Source organism: Berghia stephanieae, chromosome 2 (genome assembly GCF_034508935.2).
Source record: "Berghia stephanieae isolate SIO BIC M18660-M18661 chromosome 2, UCSD_Bste_1.3, whole genome shotgun sequence".
Classification (NCBI taxonomy): Eukaryota; Metazoa; Mollusca; class Gastropoda; order Nudibranchia; family Aeolidiidae; genus Berghia; species Berghia stephanieae.
Window position 1 is genome coordinate 59311555 of NC_088361.1, and position 27314 is coordinate 59338868.

The following is a 27314-nucleotide window of genomic DNA, read 5'->3' on the forward strand; positions in this document are numbered from 1 at the left end:
TATTACAGTAATGAGCCATAATATTTGGGTTATTAGACCTGCAAATAAGTATACGTCGGCTCATTATTTATCTATTGAATAGTTACGCGCGTGGATCCCATAATATGGAATCAATTTTGGTTAGGGGATAAGGTGATCCGGTGCGAAAATGACCGGTTAGATGAAGTAGTCGATACCCAAATAATTACTAAGCGGTATCCAGTATCCATGCCTAATACCCATCCCTCTCCTAGTGTTGTGTTTTAAAATGGCCACGGAAGGCGGTTTCTATGAAATATAAAACTGTAAATATTATGATGACATTATTGTTCTATAGTAACATTTGTTTTAAATAAACAGACGAAATGGAAGATAATCGAAGCAGAAACATGAGAAATAAAAAGGTAATGATAACGTCTAGAGAGTTCGGACTACTGGAGTCTTCATTTCTGTTGTAATTTGAATTTTAAAGTCCACTGGCCACTGACTCACCACACTACTAACTAACTGGAGTTGGGAGTTGGAGTCTGTCACTGAGGCTGAGGAGGTGCTCCGTGCCTAACGAAGGAAGACAATGTGTTTGGTCGGATGTTGTTGAAGAAAAAAGAAAGATGAATTACTTAGAGATAATTAGAGATGATTTCCAGCACAGGTTCTCAATGATCCTCTTCGCTGGACTCGGGTGTCATCTTTGTTTCTTCCGGTTACGTTACAGATTACCGTGAAGACAGAATGTGATGCTAGCCTTGTACTTGTAATCATAGAAGATTTCTTGTTTTTTTCAAATAGCTATCCAGTCTGTTCTTGAATGAGTTAAGTGAATTAGCACTGTCAACTTTCTCCGGTAAACTGTTCCACACTTGAACCACTCTACTAAAACCGAAACTTGCGCGCTGTGATTATCCCCAGACACCTTCTGGGGATAACCAAAATTCGTTATCCCCAGACATATATTTGAAACTCCGCTCCTTTAAACATTATCCACATTCCAGAATATGGAATGTTTCCAAATGCACATAGAAATAAGGAAAGTTAATAAAATATCTATAAAAACATAAAATTAACCAACATTAAATCAGTTGTTACTACATATACACAATATGCGTCGACTTCGAAGTGAGTGTCATGGCCGAATGGTTTAGTCGTCTGCCCTGGAAGTTTTACCAGAATCGACGTTGTGGGTTCGAATCTTGGTTCCGCCACTTGTTTTTTGTTTTTAAAAATTCCGTCTTCTTTTTACAGAACGTTGCGAGGGATAAATGTCCCATCCATCCTCTCTTCCCCCCCCCACCTTTCTTTTTTTTTTTGTGCGAGTCTATTCTTTTCTCCTTTTTGTTTGACCTTTTGTTCCGTTTCTGAGCATGAATTTCTTAAAATTGTTTTTATTTTTAAAAAAAATATTATTTGTTTTTTTCTCCTCTATCTGACCATTTGGTCGCTCTCTGAATATTTCTGTTTGTTTGCTTTTTAATTATTTATCCTTTTTAGTCGCTTTTTGAGATCGGAGTGGGGGCAAATATGACAATTTGCTAGAAACTAGAAAGGAACTAAGAGAGAGAGAGTAGAGAGTTTTTAAAAAAAGAGGTGGGGGGAGGATGGATGGGACATTTATCCCTTGCAACGTTCTGTAAAAAGAAGACGGAATTTAAAAAAAAAAAAAATAGTGGCGGAACCAGGATTCGAACCCACAACGTCGATTCTGGTAAAACTTCCAGGGCAGACGACTAAACCATTCAGCCACGACACCCACTTCGAAGTCGATGCATATTGTGTATATGTAGTAACAACTGATTTAATGTTGGTTAATTTTATGTTTTTGTAGATATTTTATTAACTTTCCTTATTTCTATGTGCATTAGGAAACATTCCATATTCTGGAATGTGGATATTTGTTTAAAAGAGCGGAGTTGCAAATATGTGTCTGGGGATAACGAATTTTGGTTATCCCCAGACAGGTGTCTAGGGATAATGAATTATCATTATCCCCAGACAGGTGTCTGGGGATAATGAAACCCCAGCCTTCGGATAATGACAGCCATGCTTGCGCACATCTTGTCTGGCCCTTTGTGTGAAAAGTTTCTTAGTCTTCTTAGAGTTGCCCCTTGTTCCTGTCCTCAGGGAGTGTTCGGGCCAGAGTTTTAAGTAGATTACCAGCTTTTGGTTATATTTTCCATTTAACATTTTGTACACTTCAATCATGTCACCTCTTATTCTTCTATAACTTAGTGTTGGTAGTTTCAGTTTCAGTTTTCTCAATCCCTTTCAATTGGCTTCACCCCCGCAAGTTCCTAGCGCACTGGCTTCGCTTTTTGTTGTGACTATGCCATGACCATGATTATGATTCATGATCGGGACCGGGAAAATAAACTGATGGGCGCTCTGTCTTACTGTCTTTTATTCCCAACTTTCTGTTAGACTTCGATCTTGAATTTGAATTTGTGCTATCCTGTCTTTCAACCTCTGTTCCTGTCTTGATACTCTTTGTTATTTCGGTTTACTTCTGTTCTCTCTTGTGCAGCGTGACATGCAAAAGTGAACACGCCATGATCAATGTGAAGTATTCGAGATAGCACAACTTTTTGATAAAATCCGTCTTTTAAACTAAACAATATGCCTAAAAAACACTAGCTTGATGATTCGTGAGAATTCCCTGTCCACTCTGTTTGATCATTTACTTTTGCATCAACCTCTCATCCGTAACCCATCAGCTACTGGAGGCTAGCCGACCAATAAGAGAAATAGAGTTCAAGTTTATTTTCCTGAGTGTTCGGAGAAATAGAGACGGCCTAATTTTAAATTCGGCACTTAAATGAAAATTCAGTTTTCAAATGTCAGTATAAAATCTGGGTTACTTTGATGCAATATATCATCCCAAGGATAAAACCGTTTGAATTTTGTACCTATCTAGGTTATATAGAAGCAGAATTATTCAATTTCTTACACCTTAAAAAGATCCCAAAAATTACTGTAGGAATCAGCCTGAAACTGGGCTCCAGCTGACTGAAAAAACGAAAGGGGATTCCCCTGAAACACTGTGACGTCACTAGGCTAGGAGCCAATGAACAACACTGACCAAGCTGAAATGGTGCTACTTTGGTAGATTTTGAAATGAGTGTGATTTTATTGAATGCTCAAAGGGTATCCGGGAAGCAGTTTTGATAGTTGAAAATGGTTGAATTTTATTATCTACTATGTTTCAAGGGAATTTTTTCATTAATGATGATTCACAGCTTAATTATCTTGCCCACTATAATTAAGCTATATTTCCATTACAATATCTTCTAAATTAATTAAAGGAGGGAAACAGTAATTGTACCAAATGATAGAGCTTCCAATGCCCTTTATTTTAGTGTTTAATTTATCAAATTCTGTAAATAAACACCAAAGATATCTCAATTTAACCAAGTCATGGTTATCGTCTGCAGTTCACAAACGATAACTAGCGGTCACACAGATGAATGGCAGAACTGTGACACAGATTTAGCCCATCATTTAAGTGCCTATTTAAATAGATTATTTATTTATAAATACACTTTATGATTTTTAAATCGATTGGCAGACACCTGTCTGGCAATAACGATGAACGGTTATTGGCAGACACTTTTTTTAAACGAAGTACTTATTCGCTGTTGAAAATACTCAAACCAATCTAATTGTTACCTCCCTTATATGGTGCCTTGCGCATGACTGTAGAGTAGTGGGCGGAAGGGTAGACCGGCAATCGGCCATTGTTGGTTTTTTTTGGATGGAACGTTGATTATTATCAAGCATTAAAATTCTGAAACTAGCTGACTCGTTGTTGTTTTATGTGTTGTAACACATTTATTATATTCGCAGTAGTATTGCAAATAGTGATTTCATGGTAGAATAACTGTTTGCAGTAGTAGAAGTAGGTACCTTGCTAAAGGTAAACGTCCATTTGGCATTCCAGCACTGAGCTGATAAATGGCCTTTTGGACTATTGAGTGATGGATCTCAGAAAAAGTTCCATAGATTTTTTGTTTATGGATGAATTTTAATGATTTTTATCTTATTTTCTTCAGGAAGAATTACTCTATCGTTTGGTGTTTAATTTTTAATCAATGCCAATTTAGTAAGCACTCTCCCGTCTCTGAAAATTAGTCTTTGTCCCCTCACTGAACACAACATTGTATTTTCTGTTCAAAATGGCTTGTTGTCAAATGGCTTGAAGCTGAATGAGTGTGTTAGTTTGAGAAGGAAAGAAAAGGAGGGATGATTGAAACATTTTGTGTGATTTAGAATTGAGATTTTGAATGTTTCAACTTTTCCTTCAATGAAACTTGACAAGATCGTGTTTTGTTTTGTTTTTGTTACCCCAATCCAATCCATGAAAATTTCCCCGTCCCCACCTCTCCGACTTGATCATTCATTCACATCTTGAAATCTATCAGTTTGTCTGAATAGTTCCATCCCCGTTTATTTTATTATTTACAGTTAAATATATTTTATAAAGTTCCAGGAATCTCTCTCTCTCTCTCTCTCTCTCTCTCTCTCTCTCTCTCTCTCTCTCTCTCTTTCTTTCTCTCTCTCTCTCTCACACACACACAAACACTCACCATTGCTCATGATAGTCAAATGTATAGTTCTTTCTTTGAGAGATGATTTAAAAAAAGTTGTAAATCATCTCTGTTATTACTTTGTACAATTATAATTTTTAGATTTGAATACGTGTTTAGTTATTGTACTTTTTAAGTATTTAAGTGAATCCTTCATAGCGGGATCCTTTGCTTGTGCAGGCATGCCTATCGTCCTGGAATTTCCGAATTTGTTCCTGATATTTGTAAAAATTAATGGCTGTCCCGGAAAATACAGAAGTTTACTTTTTATCCGGGAAATTTGTAAAAATCGACAATTACCACGACATCATCATCCCTATCACCATTACTACAACTACTACCACATCATCATCCCTACCACCACCACCACATTATCATCACTACTACAACAACTACCACCTCATCATCATCCCTACCACCATTACAACTACTACGACATCAGATTCCTACTACCACTATTACAACTAACACCTCATCATCATCCCCACCACCACTACTACAACAACAACTGACACCACATCATCATCCTTACCACCACTACTGCAACAACTGACACCATTTCATCATCCTTACCACCACTACTACTACAATTACATCATCATCCCTACCACCACTACTACTACAACTACATCATCATCCCTACCACCACCACTACTACAACAGCTACCAGCATATCACCATCCCTACCGCTACTACTACAACTACTACCACATCATCATCCTACCACCACTGCTACTACAACTACTACTACCACATCATCATTCCTACCACCACTATTAGAACCTTCATCACTGCCACACCATCACCTCTACCACCAGATCATTAGCCATCAACAAATCATATAATTTGGAAATAGGTAAGCTATTCTCTCTCACAATGGTTGGAGAAAAATGTCCTCTTTTTTTTTGTGGTCAGTCATTCTCACCAGTGGCAGTGCTATCTGGATGAGTTATCCAAATAATATTATATTATTAAAACAGTGAATGAGGATACCCCTTTTGTTGCTAGCAGATTGGTAACTACACATATTTATAATAACCTCTAGCACCATTGTAACCATATTATGCTCTTGATATCAGACGTTTGTCTTTTAAGACATTACTGTTGCGCAACTTATTGTTCCTAAAATTTGAGGTTTTATCCATAAAATATGAAATTCGAAATTGATGATAGGCATGCCTGCTTGTATCTGGATGGGACTTTAATTATGTCAAAATAGGCACGTTAGTTTTCATACATTGCTCATTCTGTTCCCCTTTGTCTTGCTTTTCTTTGGTGCTTTTAACTTCAGATCTACAATTTTCCCCCTATCATCTTCCTTTTAATTGGCAATGAAATTACTTAAAAGTGTCGAAAGCGCTGTAAACCCATAAAAACAAAACACAAAAAACATAGATTGCCTGACTAAAGCTCACAAGTAGGTAAGCTTAAAATCAAAATTTTGGTTTTACAGATCAGATGGTTTATTTAAAATTTAAAATTTTTGTTTCAGAATGAGTTGAGACCATCTTTGGTGGCTCAGTTTGATGACATTGTCAGGAAGTCAAATGTTTTGAGAGCTGGATGTGAAGCAGGTAAGCATTATTTTCTTGAAGAGGTTTTGGTGTAAAATTGATAAATGATTTTACTTTGAATTTTATAGTAATTAATATAGACCTACCACTCTATAAACAGATGTTTTGGGGAACCAAATGTGGCCACACCCCGATTTTGTCCTCTTGGGTTGAATTTATGAATTTAATTTTTAGAGGAAAAGTAATAGAAATGATACTATTTGTACTCATTTACGGATCTAGATTATTTTAGGTTTTTAGAGTGATATTTCATATAACCTTCAATGAAACTTGACAAGATCGTGTTTTATAATATTTATATGATTTAAAATTTTGTCTTGAATATATACTTACACAATGATTGTAGGTTGGCAAGGCTGACAATGCTTATTATAACAAATATGAGGTTAATAACTATCAATCGTGTTACTAGAGAATCTTGTTCTGTATCATACTTTAACCCTCATTTAAAAAATAATTATTATTTTGATAGAGCTTGGGCAACAATAACCATATGTGCTTTAATAATCTTTGTGTTCAGAATTTGTTGCTTTTGCATTGAACCAAGAAGAATGTAGAAAAAGGTGGGTGGCAGCCGTGCAGAGCAACGAAAGTCAAACTGATCGGCTGAAACGTTTGGAAACAGAAAACTCAACCCTTGACACACAGATTAAACATGCAAGGCAAGTCTTTTTAAAGAAAGAAAAATGATTATGTCTTGATAAATGTTAAATGATATTGCATGAATACAATTCGAATTCTGACCTTTTAAACTTTTCAGGTCATCAATTGTCAACTTTTACTTGAAATATGTTGTGCTCTTATTTTTCTTATTATTATCTTCTAATGTCAGCTGAAAAGGAATTAACTGACGTTTATTAAACTTGTAATGTCCATCATTATCATCACAACCATCACCACCACCATTATAATCATAATCAAGTTGCATTATGTAAATATATTTTTTCTTCCAGACATTGGAATCACAGTATAATTACATTGAATTTAGAGTTTGAAAAGTAAAATTTCTTAATAAGGCCCCTTTACGTGTTATTTTGATGAAAGTTTTTCTTTCCCTCTTTTTTGGTCTCTTTTAGAGATATTGGACTTTAAATCCTATTTAGCGTACAAATCGGTGTGCCTATTTCTTACATTACATGATGAAAATATGAAATATGAACTAAATCTAGTCCATGACATTGATCCAATCAACAACCCTCATCATAAAGTTTACTACATTGTCAACACGGGGTCAAAGTTTTGAAAAAGTGTTAAGGGGAAGTTCGGCAGTGAAAAACAGTGATCTATATCAAAATCATCAGTTTTTACTTTTATCGATATTTCAATTCTTTGGCTAATTCTTGATAATATGAAACACACTCCGTGCTCAAAAACATTGTTTTACCCTGTGAAATCTGTGTTTATATAAGGTGAGGTAAGTGTTCTATCAGTGCTTGATGCAGATAAACATGTATATTCACACCTTGGTAACACAACTGACACAGCATCGAATGCCATGAATTTTCATATCGATATGAAGATGCGTCTCTCCTTTGCCTGTCATAATCACCGTGACCTTTCTTGTGGAAAATTTCCCCTCCAACGGTACATTCATAAACACACTATACAGATAGAAAAGGGTGTCACACAGTCATTCATAGTACGCAACTTCCTTATAAGGAAAGTTCACGTGTCGGCTGCTCGCTCATTGGATTGCATGATCTTCGTTAGCTCTGTGATTGGCTGGTGTGTTTGCTAATCGGGGTCAGAGGTAGCATCCTTTTGTAAACAGTCAGTGGCTTTGTGATCTTTGACGTTTGTATTTACTAATATTCAAGATAACTTTATAATTTTACCACAGACTTTGCTACTATTTCAATTTGATTATTCTTGACACTGCTGCAATGGGTAAGAAGGGTGTTTGTTCACGATGATGCCAGCGCCATCAAACTCAAAATGCAAATGAGTCTGCACAGTGTCATCTGGAGCATATGCTCAAAAGTTGCGTCAGCTAAGAAGGGTAGATTTTCCACACTAATCTCAATTTGTGAATTCAATCATGGTCCACAAAGTAGTACAGCCATTAGAAACTTTCTTGTACAGTAACAAAGTTATTTCTCTGCTCCTCTCATAAAAAAGAGAAGCGCTGAAAAGAATTTCCACTAGTTGACGAACACACACAAAAAACTGACAAAACGTCTTTCAATGCGAAAAAACGCACAAACCAGGAGGGAATGAGAGATGGGAGTTCTTGAGGGAGGTCCAAGCTATGCTGCTGGTGCCTTTTAAACCTAAATTGTTAAAATGTAAGGATGTTTACCTGTTTATGTTGCTAACTTTGTTATTAAATTGCCATTTTCTCAAAATACGATTTTATTTAGTAAAAAATTACATTTAGAAAAAAGTCTTGTATGTAAATACTTGAAATTTACACCATACATTGATCTACGTAAGACTAAGATTTTATCACATTGTTTTATGGATAAGAGTAAAAATATATTTTTAACGATTTTTTAAATTCCAAATTTTGGTATTTTTCACAATATTGTACATGACATTTTTCAAAAATTCATCAAAAATACAATTTTAACAATATCGATTAAAAAATGTGACAAAATTTGCATTTTGCCTGTATCAAACTAACCACGAAATTTCGTGACATTACATGAATACGTTTTTGAGATATCTCACTTTGAAAATATGCCAAAAATCCAAGATGGCAGATGTTTATGTCCATTTCCATGGCAAACAGAAACGATTTTCAAAACTCAACTGTGCTTTCATCAATGGTGGTCCTAATCAAATGTATTGAGCAAATGAAATTAATTCTTGGGTCATTATTGCGGATTTTTGTCTTCACTGCCGACCTTCCCCTTAACAAGCAATAATAATATTAAGACCATTGCTTATCATTGCATAGAGTATCTCTACAGAGCGGAAATCTTGTTAATTTGTTTGGGACAGTTAAGGAAGCATGAGTCTGATTATACCAACTTATGCCCATCACTCATGTCATGGATCATAGGCCATTGACCAGAGACATTTGATTTTAATTTGTGTTTTTTAAAAAAAATGAAAAATTCATTGGATTGAGTCCAAAGGGTGGGGTAGTTGAGCTTATTAGGATTGATGCACTTTATATGGATAATACAGTAAGTTGAGGCATTGTTGTAATTGTGATATTTTATTCTTTTGTGTTTATTTATGTATATCTTTTTAATGACAAATCACAGTAAAGTTTTGTGTTGAATGTATAGTTTTATGTGATTGTTAATGACATATATCCAGAAAATTTTGGGTTTTTGTTATTAAACTCAGAATTTGACTTTCTAATTCAAAAAATATAAAAATGGCATGACATGATTTCATCTCAGTATATTCTCTTCCTATTTTTGATAGTCTCTAAATTTTGTGAAAGATCCTCGTTTATGTCATCTATTTCATAGAAGTCTGAAAAGATATTTAGTCAAGGGGTACATAATTCTCTAAATATTGAACTGAGTTCTGAAGATACATCGTTCAATCTGTAGGATGCCTTTTGATGGATACTTGATTTATTTGAACAATGCAACTTTTGACAAACTTTTTTTTTTCTTTTTGTTTTTGCTGCTTTGAAACAGGAAACAGGCTGAATACGAACTTCAACGACGACGGAACATTGAACGAGAAAAAGAAGACATGGTAATTCTTCAATTTAAACAGGCTTCCATACTTAAGCCTTTTTTAGGGGTTTTATATTTTAGGTTTGAAAAGAGATGTAATGAAGTTTGATTTAAACGTTAAAATTGTTCCAATTAAGTCATGTGCATTCTGATTAATCAGTAGAAATTATATGGGAGTTCTAATCAGAGCTATTCCAATTAATAGTATGACTTATTTTTGAACACCTTGCTTATTTTTGAAGCTAAAAGAAAAAGAAAAAAGATTTCATGATAATGTGTATTGACCCACCAATGTACATTATTAAGCAATATTAGTTTTAGGGTGGAAGAACTATACTGATTGCCTAATAAATATGTCTTAGGATTAAAGAAATAAACTGATCTCTGATAGAGATGTCTTCGGGCTGGAGAAATAAACTGATCTTTGATAAATATGTCTTTGTTTTGAATTATTCATGTTTTGTTAATGTCATTTGACCATTATTTTTTTATTATCGTTACAGGCACGTCAGATTGAAGTTATTCGTGAGTTACTGAATGACAAGAATAGTAAGAGCGTCCTCCATGAACAGGATAGGGAAAAATTGGCTGTGTTTACCAATAGTCACAACAGACAAAATATGACAAATTTAGATGCCAGTAACACTCGGTGAGTTGATTTATTGATTAAGAAAGCAAAATCTTCAGTGAAGGCCTGCAAATCTTAAAATTAATAGAATCTGCAATCCGCAAGTTTCATTCTCGTCATTTTTTTTTTTTCAGTGGCCTAATACAGACCTGCCTAACACGAAAAATTTGTAGAATTACGAAATCTTGGCTCCATTTTCAGAAGTTCATGAGCATCTCTAAGTTATTAAAACTTATTGAAAATGAATGTTGATGCCAGACTACATAATTTTAAGGATTTTGAAGTGTTATTTAAATTGTTGATTCTTAAAGTTAACTGTAGTGACTACAATTTCTATCTCCTAAAATTTACGAATTTTATAATTTTTAAGTAGACAGGTCTGCCAAACATTATTCATTTTATATGCTTTCCTCAGCGAAAATGAATTAATTATCAGGGTTGCCGATTTTCCATAAAAACACCGGTTTCTGTAAATTTTTGATGTTCAGCAAAAAAATTTGAATATCTGAAAAGTTTTGAAGATTTGTGCGTTTTTTAATCTCTGTAAGATCTAAATACATTTTGTTAGGGAAAAACTCTCAATATCAATCTTGATAGTTTATGTCATAATACCCCTCTATCATAAATGATTGGTTTTAAACTATTTCTTTAATCTTAGTTGGTAATATTTCACCTTTTTTAAACTAAACCTTTCATACTGTATTGAAGATTTGCATAAAAATATGCATGTAAACATGGCATATACTTTTAATGCTCTCCGACATTATTCATACATTCACTTTTTGTACCCAGATTGTGTTTCCTTTTGTATGCTTTAAAAAAATTGCTTTCAGTTACAGTGGTACAATGGTATCTCTCTGCCCCCAACCATTTTTCCTTATTTAGATGCTGAGACATTTTTATAAGGAAAATAAGCATCTCTATAAAGTTGTCTGCATGACAATGCTTTTGATAATACTACACTTATTTACTAATCTTTGTTTTATTATTACAGACTGAACACAATCATGGAAGGCTCTGCCTCGTTTTTGTCTGATGTAAGCTTTGATAAAACTGAGGAGGATCCCTTAGGTACATCCCGTTTGCGAAGTGGTAAGAACTGGAAGAGACCATCAGCACCCCCTGCAGAGCTGGAAAATATCACACCACCTAAAAGATCTAAGGAGGTTGTTATGTCTTCATGTTGATATTTTTGGAATTTTTAATATGTAGACCTGTAGCTCCCCATTCAGTTCACAGAGATCAGGCACTTTGTCAAATTTTTAAAAAGTAGGAAAAGAAAGAAAGAAAAAAACCCACAACACATTTTCGGATGAATGAATACATTAAGAGGCTTTAAAAACAGCTACAAATTTCATCATCTGTTTGTCACAGCAAATCATATTAAAATTGGTTAACATAAAAATGTGACTTTTATGTCATGCAATATCCACTTAATGTGCTCAAATAGTTTTAAAATTGGTCCCGAGTCAACAGCAGCTTTTAACATGCAGGCTGAGACATGTCGAATGCAAGACGTTACAGTTTTGTTTTGCAAAGTTAATTTATTTTATTTGCTTCAAATGAAAACTTGTTTTTGGATTTTATGAGGAAGAGAGGTATTGTATTTCAATTTTTCTTATTTCTTTAGGATGCAAATAACTCTATTGTGACAGCAACCATAACTATCGACACAGCTGGGAAGCCTAGTGCCATGGTTGAGACACATGTTCCAAAGTTGAACAAAAGCTTTAGTGAACCAACTTTAGACAAACATGGGAATTTTAAGAATGGTAGGTTTAGTTTGCTTTTCCTTTCCCTCTAATATTTTTCTTCTTCACCCTTACAATATAGATAATAATTGCTTAAATTTCCTTAGAATTGTTCTTTTTTCATTATTATTTCTTTTCCAGAACAATTTGGAAATCAAATTAGTTATGTTGATGTCAACTGCAGAGCAATGTAACAATTGATTGCAATTTTGTGGAATGAAATGTTTAATTTTTTCATAATTTAGATGATTTTTAAAAAGTGATAAAGTATGATTGATTTTTGTTTTGGGGCTTTTTTTCTAATCAGGGGGAATTTATAATACTTAATTTTTAAAACGGACCTATAACGCTACTGTCACTCTTGACCTACGTACAAATAAAATCCAGACTCATTTACAACCCCCTTCCTTTTCGGCCTTTTCTCAATTTTTGACCAATAATTTCAGATTGTGATGCTGAGAGTGATGATGAGATGTGGACTAATGAAAATGCTTGTAACATCAACTACAATGCCAAGCCTCGTAAGAGTATCTTGAAAAGCACACCAGAGTGAGACTTTTAATGAACTTATTTTTATTTACTTATTTATTTATCTCAAAATAAAAGCTCTCCTTTAAATAGGAATATTTATGCCATTAAACCAAGGGAAAAAAATCCAATTAATTTTCATTTTGCTCACCAGTGGAATTATTTCTAGTTTGAATGACCTCGCATCTATTTATTTGGCAATTTGAAAATATCTCTCTTCTAGGCTGTGATGGATAATTTAAAGAGCACTAGTACTAAAATATGGGTGTCCCGATTGCTCAGTTGGTAGACAACTAGCTTCACATGCAAAGGGACCGAGATCGATCCTGGGTGAAGTTGAGATTTTTTCCTAATCCACCAGTCCACCCAGCACTGATAGGGTAGCTGGGTCTGTTAGATCTGGTAGAAAGTACTTTATAGTAGACTAGCAACCATTCAAAGCAATTGCTATTTCCGTTTCATGCTATAGAAACCAGGGTAAACGCTGGCTTCATGGACCTAAAATGGTTCTGAATGACATTACAAAAGTACTAAAAAGATGCTTATTAAGTGACCTTAAGGAATGGGAATTTGTACTTTACATTCTGTTGGAGGCGAAGTACTGAAGCTTTGCAAGAGTGCATTGAGGGTAGTGAAACTGGATATGCACTTTTTAAAATAAATGTTTTCTGGTTTAAATATTAAATGCTCATGTTTGAATATTGACAAGACTGCATGATTTTGATTTCCATGTTGAAATTTTAATGTTTTGAATGAGTGACAAAAAACATTTGTATCGTTCACAGAACTCCTTCTTTGAGAAAAGCTAATTCTGCTAGCAGTGGGTTGAATCGTGTTCACATGTTCATCTCAAAGACTGTCATCAAGCCTGAAACATGCGTGCCTGTAAGTTTTTTAATAATAAAGTCTGGGGTTATTATTAATTGTTCCACGATGACCTAGGAAGACACTCTTACTGTCTCTTCTGTCTCACAATATCTGTTGTCCTTTCCATGTTGCTTTTTGTCTCTGTCCTTGGAAGAGACTTTAATTTGTTTTTTATGCCTTGACTATGACCTTTTAACCCTTTCCATGCGATAAATGTTGAATTTCATACCAAGATAGTTGACAGCAGTAAGTATAAAACTGTAAAATGACATTATTTCCAGTTATATCCCTTGGTTCTTAAGTAAACAAACTGAATTTTTTTCAATGTCACACATTCAGTTTTTGTAAAAAAATCAGTAGTATTTTGTGTGTGTGTGTGTGTTTAAATTTTCTAAATGCACGCAATGGACTCAGGAATGGAAATTCCTCCCATAGTGGGCAGGGTGGCACTTACTGTGTCTTCTATCCCCCTATATCTGTTTTCCAATTTGCTTTCTGTCTTTGTCTCGGAATGAGATTACTTGGTTTTTTCCTAGCCCTGGCCTGAGTCCTAGCTGGGAGGGAAACAGTCAAATGCATAGTTATTGTTTTGGGAGATGATATTTTTTTCCTTGTAAATCATCTCTCTGTTATGTATTATTATGTTTGTTATTTTAAATGTATACTGTAAGCATTTGAGTGTACTCCTCTTTGTTGGATTTTGTGCTTGTGTCCGGATGAGACATACTTATAGGTGATCTCAAACTAAGTACATTGATGGTTTGCTCTTGGAATCTGCATCTGATCCCTATTTGTTCCCAGTTCCCCTTTGTCTTCCTTTCTCTTGGGTGCTTTAATTGTAATTCTAGAACTTTTTACTATTCCATTTTCTTCCTTTTTACTGGCGCTGATATAATCTAAATGTGTTGCAAGCGCCGTAAAACCCTTAAAAACAAACAGGAATGGAAATTGAGTCTAATTGTTGAATTCTTGATTCTGATGAAATTGAAGATAATCAGTGATGATAATCTTCGCGGCATTCCATGAGTTTGGGATTTTCTCAGAAATTTTCCGCTGATTTTGCAGTGTCAAACATTTTCCTCTGATAAAAGCTCGGGCAGGCCAAGTTGTGGATAGTGAAATAATTACTATTATGTCTCGTGTCGTATTTTGACACCTGTGCTCAGTTTCATTCATTTTGGTGACCCTCCCAGTCTTGACAAACTGGTGTCAGATGTCAAAATTGAGAAAAGGCAATTGATGGTCAAAAAGAAAGGGTGTTGGGGAGGGGGTAAATGAGTCTAAATTTTATTTGTAAGTAGGTCAAGAGTGGTAGTACAGTTATAGGTCCGTTTCAAAAGTTAATTACAGTCGACTCCGCTTAATCGCACACCCTCAGGAGTTCAGGTTGGTGTGTCGATTTAGCGGAAAATCTAAAACTAGCATCTAAGTACCAGCTTTACCATTCATGTATGACCTTCCCCTCTGAGGTTTCTACGGGCTTGGGACCATCATATTCACGACTTTAGACTGATTAGAAGAGGCGGTTTTTTTTTGGGGGGGGGGGGGGGGGGTTCTGTTTCTTTTTATTTATTTCTATTGTTTTTGTTTTTAAAATTTTTCTTTCTTTTTTTGGGGTGGGGGGGTTTTGTTTGGGGGGCTTTTTTCTTTAAAAATTTCTCTTTTTATTCATGTTTCATCGACAACAAAGTGTGACATTATTGTTTGTTTGAATCGTTGATTGTAGTAAAGCCTCGTCTCATCTGTATTGTAAATGTCATTAGAGTCGTGCTGCTGAAGAAAATGTTTCAAAACTTCATCACTCCATTGGCTGGCAGAAGAGACATCAGCATAGTATTTTTCGTCATGTTCTTTTTCAAGCAAGACATTCTGTCGACCTTTCCATCTCGAGAGCCAGCTTTCTAATGGGGAGAAAGACTTGCCTTAAGTTTATACCCGTTTAGTCGCCTTTTGAGTGTATCAATGTGGACATGGACTGTATAGATCAATCAAAAGATGAGACGCAAGTCCTCCCTATAATCCTTTCTTATTGTTCACGGCCTAGTAGAGGAAAACAATGCACAGGTAGAGAATTGCAATTGAGTGGTCAATGTAAACAAACACATGGCATTGGGTGGACTGCGATCACATTTCACACCTTGTGATGCAGACGAGTTCTGAGTCAATTAGCCCGTCGTGTCATGTAATCCTTTGATGTCAGTTAACAAGCATTGCGCGTCTGGCCTAGTTGGGGACAGAGGGACAGTGAAATTGCGTTGACAGGAAAGCGCGATACGATATTAACATATTAACGTGCCGACTGGCTTAATGTGAAAAGCATTTTCACTACCTTTTAAAATTGTATTTTAAAGATATTTTTCTCAAATCAAGATGGAATTAAGATGTAGTGATTAAGCGGAAAAGTTGTGCGATTAAGTGGAGCGATTATATAGAAGTTCCATTTTTCGGGAGTGTGTAGCGTATATGCGGAGTGTGCGATTAAGCGGAGTGAACTGTATCATAACTTTCCCCTGGTTAGAAAAAAAGCCCCATCAATTAAACAACACTCTTTCTCTCTCTCTCTCTCTCTCTCTCTCTCTCTCTCTCTCTCTCTCTCTCTCTCTCTCTCTCTCTCTCTCTCTCTCTCTCTCTCTTTTTTTTTTTTTTTTTTTTTCTTTTTCACTCTCCCTCTCTTTCACTCTTTCTTTGTCCCTCTCTCTCTCTTTCTATCTTTTCCTTATCCGTATTCCTCTCAACCATTCTTCTATCAATCTTCGTGTTAACTTTATAAACGTCATCTAGTCATAGAGAGATGATATTAATCTGTTACAATTATAAGGGGTGCTCAACTTTACACTTTTTACCTTTGTTTTTACGATGTTTAACAATTTTATTGAAGATACTTGAGTCTTATTTGTAAGATCTGTGACCACTGGGTTACAGTAACAAAGATAATACAAGTAAAAGCAAATGCTTTCAGGCCTTTTGACCAAATTTTAAGTCTCTTGAATAGAAGGTATTTTTAAGAAATCGTTTTAAGGAAAGGACAATTCATTAATAATTTACATAGAGTAAGTTATATCTACTATTAAGAATAGAGGTACACTGAAAGTAAAAATATAATATACTACGATGTTTTGTGTTACGATTTTGTTTGAAATTGACAGATGGACCGATACATTTTCCTCCTTTTTGACAAATTGCCATTATCATCACTGGGTAATGTGAACTTAGTTTGACAAGTTGATCCATTCAGTGATTGTCCTGTATTTGTAAATGTCTGTCCTTGTGTGTAGGACTGGAAATGTGGATGTGTCATTTTTACATATGTTATGAATTGTATTGTTTTAAAAAGAAAAACTAAATTAGTGTTTTAATTATATTTCTGGATTCAGACAATAAAAACAAATGACGCTCTCGATTACCTTTCGTCCCTTTTCTATCTGACATTTATAGTTTTTGACTATCCTATGATCTTCCTCTATTCTGGCGTTGAAATGGCATTCATGTGCTGCAAATGTCATGAAACTTCTAATACAATTAAACATTATTACTACAGTCCACTCCGGATAATCGCAACACCTTGAGATCAGTGAAAATGTTGTAATTAAACGAAGATGAGTTTCCTGTCCACTATTGCAACATTTTACACAAATATGGTAAACTCAAACCAGTTGTTATAAACATTGTTCTGAGTCCACCACAGACTGGCCCATGTGATTGGAATAAAAACCATATGGCAGCCCTGTATAGATTTTGACAAGCACAAATAGTTTTGAGACAAGCCGACATCTTAAGGCTGGATTAACTTTCATTCTTTTGTTCCCAGCATTTGTAAGAGTCAAAGAGATTAGACGTGATGAGAGACAATAAGCTCTCACCAAACCCTTTGGTTACAATGCACAGTTCCTGTCAATCCCAAAACAAAGGATTGCATCGCCCAGTCTCTCCTTACAAGAGTAATTTAGTCAAGAGTCTAGACTATGCTCAGCCCCCTCGTCTCATATCTAATAGTTACAGATGACCCCCAAACTTGTACTGTAAAGTCCTATCCTCTTTTGTCTCTAATTGTGTGACGACACACTGCTATAGCATTAAACCCAGTCCACTCTTGATTCTTCAACCTGTCATGATTTCACCCATGATTAAATTTAATCATGAGATTTTGATTGATTCCTTGAATTTGCCTCTTTTGAGTTCGAAAATTTGTTTCGATTAACCAAAGTTTGTTGCAATTAACCAGTGACTTTTATATAGAATGAATTCTGTTTCTTAGGAAATATTGCGATTAACCGAAAGTTGTGATTAACCGAGTTGCGATTATCTGGAGTGGACTGTATTACTATTTGTTTGGGGTTTTTGTTTTTTTTCAATACTTTAAAAACGGTTTTATTGCCATTTAACATTTTTCTATATGTGTATCTTTCATTTGATTCAAAGTTCTTTCAAAATTTTTCAGTGTGGCCGAAGAATTCGTTTCAGCAAATTGGCAATGAAGTGCAAAGGTAATTTACTTTCATTTCCATCCGTAAATTCCTTTGAATCATTTTGATTTTCTCCCTTTTCTTTTGTAGAACTTTCCAAAGTGTGTATCAAGTCAAAGTGATACTAAGCGTCTAGAAGCTGTAGACTGTAAAAAGTAATTTTAAAAAAAAAAGAAAAAAACAACTTCAGAAAATTACAAAATGCTAAACACAGAATGTCTCGGGGCTCAAACCCTTCTTCAGTTCACAACAAAAAACAATAAAAACATAAATGCATTATTTAAATCCATATTTTAACCCACTTTATGCCAACTATTTCTCAGCCATCTATCAGGTTTATAAGTAATGCGTTTATTTATTAATCTTTTTTTTTTTTTTTTTTTTTTTTTGTCAGCTGAAGAAAGGTTTTGAGCCTAAAATTCTGTGTTTGATATTCTGTTCTTTTTTGAATCTGTTATTTTAATTTTTGTTTATTACTTTTTACAGTCTACAGCTTCTAGCAGCTTAGTATCACTTTGACTTTTAAAGTGTATATCATATTGGTCTCTCCTTGATTGAAAAAAGGATGCTCACAGCCATTTGAATGTTTCCAAATTTTCTGTTAGATCAAATGCCAAATTTCCCTCAAGATACTCCCTCACTTAGTCCTGCTAAATATATGATATTCTATTCCTAATTTGAATTTACTTTTAAGACTAGTGTCAAGATTCTCTGATGGATTTATATTTCATTCAATTATTCCAGATTGCCGTGCTGTGTGTCATCCTGAATGTAAAGATAAACTTCCCTTGCCCTGCATTCCATCATGTCCCAGCACGCCAGGAAATAAATTGTCAGAGGTATGTTGTGGTAGTGTATGATTAAGTTTATCATTTATTCTAGCTATCATTTATTCAGGCCTGCCACTTACACAATTTTTAAAAAAAATATTCACAATTTTTTTTAAAAATATTTTATTTCGTATCCAAATTTTTTTCTGAGAGTCAAATTGGCTAGATTTAGACTTTTGCTCCATTTTAGGATTTTGAAATTTATATTTTAAATAAAAGTTAGTGAAATTGTGGTTATTTTACTCAGGCATGGGTATTTAGTCAAATTGAGTTACGCTGCACCAATTCTAGTAAATTTTAAGTAGATAATGCAACAAAGGGGTAAATCAGATTTTGCTTCTCTCTCTCTCTCTCTCTCTCTCTCTCTCTCTCTCTCTCTCTCTCTCTCTCTCTCTCTCTCTCTCTCTTTCTTTCTCTCTCTCTCTCTCTCTCTCTCTCTCTCTCTCTCTCTCTCTTTCTCTCTCTCTCTCTCTCTCTCTCTCTCTCTCTCTCTCTCTGCAAAATAGATAAATAAAAATTGTATACAGATTTTATTAGCTGATTTTGACAAGGTCTAAGCGTTACAGAGATTTCAGCTATTATGAAAATAATAATTTTTAAAAACTTTAAAATGATGATGCCAATGTGAAAACTACAAAAAAAAAAAAACCCTTGAAGATTGCATATTTTGGACAAGTTTCTATTTTCCTGAAGGTGAATGTCATTTTTGATAAAAGGGCTAGAGTGTCAAGACACTGATTTGTGTTCACTTTTACACGGAGACCATGCTGGATTGCTCTTTTTTCTTTCTTTTTTTTTTCTTTTTCTTTTTTCTTTTCTTTCCTTTTTTGAAATTACACATTTTTCCTCCCAAATACTGATCCTTGAGTTTATCATCCCTGCTATTATAGCTAATAATACATTTTGGTGTCAGTATTTATTTAACTCATTTATGTTATTTAATTATTACATCTTTAAAACAGTTGTTTAATGGAGCAGTGGAAATATTGGGGAAAAAATTAAGTGTGACATTAAGTTATGAATCTGCTGTTCTTTAGAATGTTTTGTTCTGTCAATTTTTAAAAAGCAGCAATAAGACGATATCAATTATTAAAAATGATTGCCATCAGAGAAGGATCATGTCATATTTTGTGATCCTTAGTGCCATCCATTGGTGGCTGAATTACCATTTTCTGGATGACAGTTTTTTTTCTTTATTATTTGTCCCAACTTTTGCCTTAGTATGTAGGCATCCTTCCGTCTCAAGAGACGATGGGTTTGGGCCCTGTATGGCTTTGGTCTCATCAGTTTTGCCTTCATATATTGAACAGAGAATTGGGGAGTTAAAAGTACTCTGTTCTTCTACATTTCTATAGACGTTGTTACATTTAGCTCATACAATTTTAAATGTTGAATTGAACTAAATATATACATTTCATTCTATAGTGGATCTTGATTGATTTTATTCCACACAATCTGCATCAAGATAGAGATAGAGCGTTTCCTTCATGCAATACCGATTAGCAATAATCGTTTTTGACTTGGTTTTACTATATTAAAACGAATATGGAAGATAATTTTATTTATTTGTTTTTTTCTGAAATTTGATTTTTATATTTTAATTTGTTTTACAAGCTTAAGGTAAGATATTTTTCTAACGTTTCTGAAGGCCAACAGGAGAATGAATAAAAAATAGAGATCACAATTAGATCTGTGGACAGAGAGAAATTTTTATGCTTTACCAAAATATAGGATAGTTGAAAATGAGATTCTGCTACAATTTTTCCATGAAATTCTCTCCAGGGCCTGATTTCTGACTTTGCACCTCTTGAGAGGCCAATGATTCCACGCCTAGTTGTAAGTCTGAACCTTTTATTTTTTTTATTTTGAAGAGCAATGTTTTATTTATTTTCAGACTATGTCAAATTTATATATAGTTTTAAGGGACGGTTTGGATCTAATTAAAAGGAAAATCTTTTAAAAAGATAGATTTTGTGATTTTGGTGGAAAACAATATTTTATTATCTTAGAAAAATTTTTTTCAAGTGTAACTTCTAAAAAAACATGGTCGAAAGGGTATAGGTAGTCAGAAAAGTGAGAAAAACTGAATGTTTATTTGCTATTTTCTCAATAAGTCATTTTTCTAGGAGAATGGGATACTGTGTCATTTATTTCTCATAATCTATTCCATGAAATCGTCTGAAAATTTGCAGTTATCACAGAGATAATGTATTATATCACCATAGAGAGATTGTTTTGATAGGGTATGTGTATTTTGAACTATTATCCAAATTTATAAATTTTTAACATCAGTTTGTCAGAATATTGATTCACAACCTTTACAACTTCATAATGTTCTAACACAAATCCCTTAAGCTTAACCCGTAAGATCTCTCTATGGTGACACAAAATGCTACAATGTTGATAAGAGGGAAGAATATGGAGGTTATTCCTTCATTCATTTTTGTGGAAAATTTGCCACAAGATTGCTGGTGTGAGAAGTGTAGCGCTGGTGAACGGCTGCATCCATTACCACCTCTGTATTATTCTCTATTATTTGCATATTTTAAAACATGATTTCAAACTATTGGACAATCATTTTTATACAATTGTGAATATTTTATATATTTAGTCGATTTTTAATTAAATAAATGGATTTTATTCTTTCAGAGGCCAACTTTTATTCCTGAGTTCTAGATGCCACCATACATCATTCAACATGTTATTGTTATTGTGTTTATTTTTTAAAATGTTGTCATCAGCGCTTTGAAATGCCAGCAGCGATTCAATGTAACCATTCTATCCTGCTGTCCCTTAATAAATATACAACTTACTGGCTGCCCCCACCTATTATTTTTTTATTATGTTATTAGAACCATTGTCATCACATGTCAAAAAGCCAAAACATGAAGAAAGAACAGAAATAGGAAAATATAGTATAGACAAAAATAGTAATAGAAGAAAGACAAAACGAGAAAAAGTGGTGGACGAAAGAAACTGAAAAGGATAAAAGTGGTCATCAATGTAATTGATCGCTTCAACATACCGTCATTCCAACATACGGCCATTGAATGAAGACAATCCTTGTTACCTATACAAATAAACAACAGCTCAGCATCTAACAACAACAGTCATAAATGTCTTAAGGTTGGTTTGCTTAACGCAAGGTCCATTACAAAAAAGGAAGCCTTAATTGAAAAAAATATCATTGAGAATGATTTCAACTTTTTAATTAAAGCTACTGATTTCAGATTTTACATGGTAGTGGTGGTTGAATGAAACTATGTACATACCAATTTTTTCTTAGATTGAGTTAAATTTTATTTCAACTTATGGAAAGTACCAAAACTTTCTAGGGAGAGCGGACATCAAGGAGGAAGACAGTGAAGAGAAAAATATTATATAGAGGATTTCCACTGTAAACCCGTGGTTTGTAAATATAGGTTTGCAAAGGTGTATTAGAAATGTTACATTCCTAAAGAAAAATTTATTTATTGATCCAATTTTTTCCCCTACTTCGATAATTATTCAGAAGTAACTAGATACTTATAAGAATTAATCTTAAAATGTAAGCCTCAGTCCCTGAAATGTTCCTAAAACCTTAAATTTCGGGTTGACATATACACTTCAGCAGTTCCAATATCATTAGAAGCACAGTGATTTCAATCTCGGTATTGAGTATGATTATTGAGCAGCTTATTATGAAAGAATGTTTGTTTATATTTTTATTCTCAAGGTCCCTTTCTTGCCTTGAATGATATTGTTTGTTTTTATTCTCATTTTGTTTTGTCATCCATGTGTAACAAGCAACCTGTTATGACTTGATTAAGTTGATTCATTTATTGTTGCAGGTGAATTGTGCTAAGGAGATAGAACACCGAGGACTTGAGGAAGTTGGTATTTACAGAGTTCCTGGGTAAGCCTCATTGGATTGGACAAATTGTTTTGCAGACATGTTACTTGTACGGATAAAGATGATAGCTGCATATTTATTTTTGGAAAAGTATGGCACTAGAAATTCTTTTTCCTTCAGTTTCAGACTTTTATACAAAAATTAAAGGAAAACCAGTTTAAAAGTTTATGGAATCGTTCCCAAATTTAAACTGCTCCATGTGTCCTAAAGCATTTTAGAATGATAACCTATAATCATGAGTGAAAGATCGCTGGCAAATGCCAGAAATTCCATTTTTTTAAAAGTTATTCTAATAATCGCCTTCAGAATTTTGACTCTTTTGCCGGCTTTATCATTATTGCACTACCGGAACGTTAACTTTTGATATCAGAAAATACCTGTGCACCAGGCCTGTGTTCGCTATTTTAATTTTCTTTCAAAGGTGACAATTTTACACGTGTATCACTTTTCTTTCATAAATTTGATCTGTTTACATTTTGTACTATATTTATCTTTTCAGTTGGTTCTGAAACGCTGGTTTTCACTAAAATCTTTCACTCCACTTTTGAAGATTTGCATTGAATTATGCATATAAGCTTGTTTTAGATTTCATATTGTCTCAGATCTCATTTAAGCTTCTGCTTCTTGTTAAATAGAACTTGTCAAGTGACAATAAGATAGAACCAACAGCTTTGACAGTGAAGCCTTCAATCAAATATTGTATTGCCAATAAACATAAATGGGTTATTTCCCTTTATAGTACAACTGAAAATACTTAATTTTGATTTTATATTTTTTTTTTTCTTTAATATTTTGTATGGGTCAAACTTTTTTAATGAACGCACTCTCTAAGACCCATTTTTGGGGTATTCAACTAGTGTATTACATAGATGGGTATTTATCATATTTGAACCAAAAGTAGTAGTAGTAGGAGGAGGAGGAGTAGCACTAGAAGTTATGTTAGTAGTATTAGTCACTACTGCTACAACAACCATCACAGCATTGGCACTGCCTCAACCACTACCACCACAGCATCAACATCACCACCACCACCACTAGAGCATCATCACTATTACAACTTAAGCCAACACTAGCATCAAAACAAGTACCACGGTTGGGGTCTCTTGATTACTTCTTTGGGGTGTTTTGGATTGCAATAGTCATAGTTAATGCAATTTCTGAAGATTATACTAATTTAAAGTGATGACTTATCTTGGTGTCTCCATAAATCAGATGTTTCCATAACCACTAGAGATTGTTGCGAATGAGTGTTTAAAGGATGAAGATCATTTATTTTGATTTGGGTTTGGTGTTAACTTTTATATAAATTTTGTATTTTGCATCTGCTCAATTTTTGCACTTTTGTTTTCAATGGTGCGGGCAAAGTACTGTGTTGTTTGTTTTTTTATTGTTTCAGTTTTTTGTTTTTTTGCTTTTAAAAAAACGCTTTTAGGATCATAGAATTAAATACACTTTGCACTCTGCGAAGGTTAGCACTCAAACGGCGAGTTGCAGATCGAAAAAAAATTTTAAAAATGAAATTAGCATCTTTTTCAGGCAAACTGGCTTCACCGGTCAATTTCAGGCAAATTGATCCATTGTTAACTTTCACCCATGCCTATAATGTGCATTGTACATGAATATATACAATTTTTTTTGTTTGTTTTGTTTTTAAATTCACTATTTAAAATTTTTCTATTTCTTGTTTTGCAATGTTGCCACTTAAAAAAGTTTTTCAAAATAATCTTTTTTATATGCAACCAATATTCTTCTATATTGAACAGCAATGTTACTTATTGACGTGTCAATACATGTTATCAGTGATGCTAGGAATAAATAAGAAAACAATTATATAACATTTATTGTGAACTGGTGGATACAACATCAATAAGATATTGCAGTGTATGAGATCATCATACCAGATCATTAAATGATTCAAGTTAGCTAAAATTTGAAAATGAATATGCAATGTTAAACATTATTTACCTGAGTCGAGTACGTATGTGAAATTAGAAAATAATATGGGTTTATACATATTGTCACCCATCTACACTGTAGAGGATATTTGATTTTTAAAACGCATCCAATCAATTTTTCTATCTTGTTTGTTTTCATTGAAATCCAGATCTGACAGGGAACAAAAAGAATTGAAAGAGAAGTTTCTCAAAGGACGATATCCTAATTTGGTAAGACACATAACACAAAATGAGCAGTAAATAATAATTAAATCAAAATTTTATTTATAATATTTTTCTAGTAGTGGAGAAAAAGGGTTCATGCCTAAAGTCTGGGGCTTTTAGTCTGAGAATTAAGCCTGAATTAGAATTGGGATCTACTTTAGTACCATGCTTTCTTTAAATTTGTCCTTTTTGGTTCTACATCATCTAAGGCATTGATGGGCCAAGGGCTTTGCATGCAGTGATGAATTTTAAATCTAAATCTTTTGATTGACATATCATTTTTATTTTCCTTGGCACTGATATGGCGGTTTAACTAATTAAGCCAGAGATTCCTTGAAAAGGCAATATGTTGCATTAACAAAGATCAGTGGCCACCCCGAACACCTGCTCCTAATCCTAGAGATTATGCTATTTGGGATTTGCTAATTTGCCAAGTGAAAAAATCAACTTTAATCGTATAGTTTCATTCACACAAGAGGACCCTTGAGAAAAAAATGGTTTGTGGAATGAAATTACCTCGTTAGAAATGAGGAAGGCAATTACGTTATGGAAACAGGTTGTGTATGGTTTGTAAGCTGGGTGGATCATTGATAGAACAGTGCACCCATAACTAAAAATGAAGTAGAAATCATTGATCCTTGATATTTTTTAAAAAGGTGGTTTTGCTAGAATTGATATAATTTTTACTACTTACACCAAACTGAAAAAGAACTTTTAAAACATACTTGTCAACTATTTTGATTATTTATCAAATTAGAGAGCCTATTTTTGGTGAATACACATTAGGCAACAATTCTTTTTTTGTTTTTGTTTTGTTTTTAGAACACCCTATGCATAATGAAAGGCATGGTTTTTTTCTGTGCCTGATCCAAAAAGGATATCATAATTTTCTACAAGATATAGAAGCTGATATGAATTTAGAGCCCTCCATTCAAAATAATAATATTATAGCCTCTTTGACAAATCAGGAGCCCATTGTGTCATGGTGATGGAAAATGTCAACATGTTGCTACTCCGTGAATGAGACATTTGTCTATTGCGGATTACTTTCAAGCATATCTAATTTATGCAAATTCAAGTCAGGTTAATATATATTTGATTCAATGGAAGCTCTACCAATTTCGTTACCATTCACCCCAAAGAACTTTTGTTTAGGTTGTTCTTTTGTTCTCCCCCCCCCCCCCCCCCCCCCCAATAGTCTTATCTGTTGATTTATTAACATATCAAGTTGTCATCTTATTCCATTTCAGTCAAACATTCATGATATTCACATTGTCTGTGGCTGTCTGAAGGATTTCTTGAGGGGCCTAAAAGAGCCTCTTGTCACTTTCAATCTTTGGGAGAGATTTGTGGAATCCACTGGTGAGGAACAGTCTAAGACATTCTTTAAAAATTTGTTTTTTTTTTTTTTATATTCAGATTCGAGAGTATTGTTTGCACAATCTCAGTTTGATTAATTTATTATTAATGTCTGCTTTAGTTATGTTTTCTTAAATTTTTTTATTGTTTTTAATCAAACAAATGCATCTCATTTATTTGCTTCCAAGGAGGGTGTGTTAGTTTGGTAAACTTGGTACTTTCTGATAAAAAATCAAACCAAAGAAGGAAGGTTAACATTTTATCACTGGGACAGCTTCCTATGTATTGTAAGTTTGGTTCTAGAACAGTCAACTTTCTTTCACCTTCATCCTCTTTCCTCCTTAGGACATTAAAGTGTCTCATTTTCTGTTAAAACTTCTATGACTAAAGGTTGAGTAAATTAATTTTAGTCCAATGTAAATTACTATCATTATTATTTTTTTCTCATAAGAAATTTCATGTCAGGAGAAGCGTCAAGAGTACATGGTTAGTTTGATTGATCAACTGCCGCAAGCAAATAAAGACACACTGGCTTTTCTTTTGCAGCATCTTCAGACGTGAGTCAAAACTATATTTTAAAAAGTTTTTAGTCTTATCTGAGCAACACGTAGGTCCTTATGTAGATAGTATGTGTTAAGTAAAAGGATAACCAGTAATAGCAACAACAAAAGTAACCTACTTACAAATGTATGTGTGACTTTAGTTACTTATCATGGGTCAAAGAAAATTTGGTGAGATCTCTTCAACTTTATTGCTGCCTAAAAATGACAACTAAAAGCTGAGTGATGTCATCCGCACGCTTTTTATATATATATAGGGTACTGGAAAAAATAACTGGAAAAAAGTATGGCGCTGTTTCAAGACAAAAAAGAAAACAGAAACATTAAAAATTTGCAAGCAACAAGAACAACACCTTGTGTTAATACTTTCTAAATTTTATTAAAAATCCACGATTGGTTCAGAAACCATGCCGGTTATACCAAAGTCCTTTATTACGAAACCGAAAGTTTCCAAACCTGCTTCTTGTTTTTAGCATTGTTGTATGACTAATGTAGAAAGTTACCCC

General features: G+C 33.9%; 1 protein-coding gene across 4 annotated transcripts in view; it reads left to right on the top strand.

Moving 5' to 3' along the window:
- Positions 1-222: 222 nt before the first annotated feature.
- Positions 223-27314, top strand: part of LOC144965243 (rac GTPase-activating protein 1-like) — a 47055-nt gene continuing 19963 nt past the window's right edge. The window contains exons 1-16 of one of the 4 annotated variants that reach the window (XM_078900381.1): positions 223-383; positions 6049-6130; positions 6651-6792; positions 9730-9790; positions 10275-10420; positions 11394-11565; positions 12030-12171; positions 12597-12699; positions 13464-13563; positions 17984-18029; positions 18753-18847; positions 20621-20674; positions 22669-22733; positions 24835-24895; positions 26140-26251; positions 26700-26805. In XM_078900381.1, coding sequence (XP_078756507.1) covers positions 345-383; positions 6049-6130; positions 6651-6792; positions 9730-9790; positions 10275-10420; positions 11394-11565; positions 12030-12171; positions 12597-12699; positions 13464-13563; positions 17984-18029; positions 18753-18847; positions 20621-20674; positions 22669-22733; positions 24835-24895; positions 26140-26251; positions 26700-26805 — 1526 coding nt within the window. In that variant the 5' untranslated portion in view covers positions 223-344. The remainder of the gene's footprint in view (positions 384-6048; positions 6131-6650; positions 6793-9729; positions 9791-10274; positions 10421-11393; positions 11566-12029; positions 12172-12596; positions 12700-13463; positions 13564-17983; positions 18030-18752; positions 18848-20620; positions 20675-22668; positions 22734-24834; positions 24896-26139; positions 26252-26699; positions 26806-27314) is intronic. The other 3 variants (XM_078900380.1, XM_078900379.1, XM_078900378.1) reach the window with 3 other exon arrangements.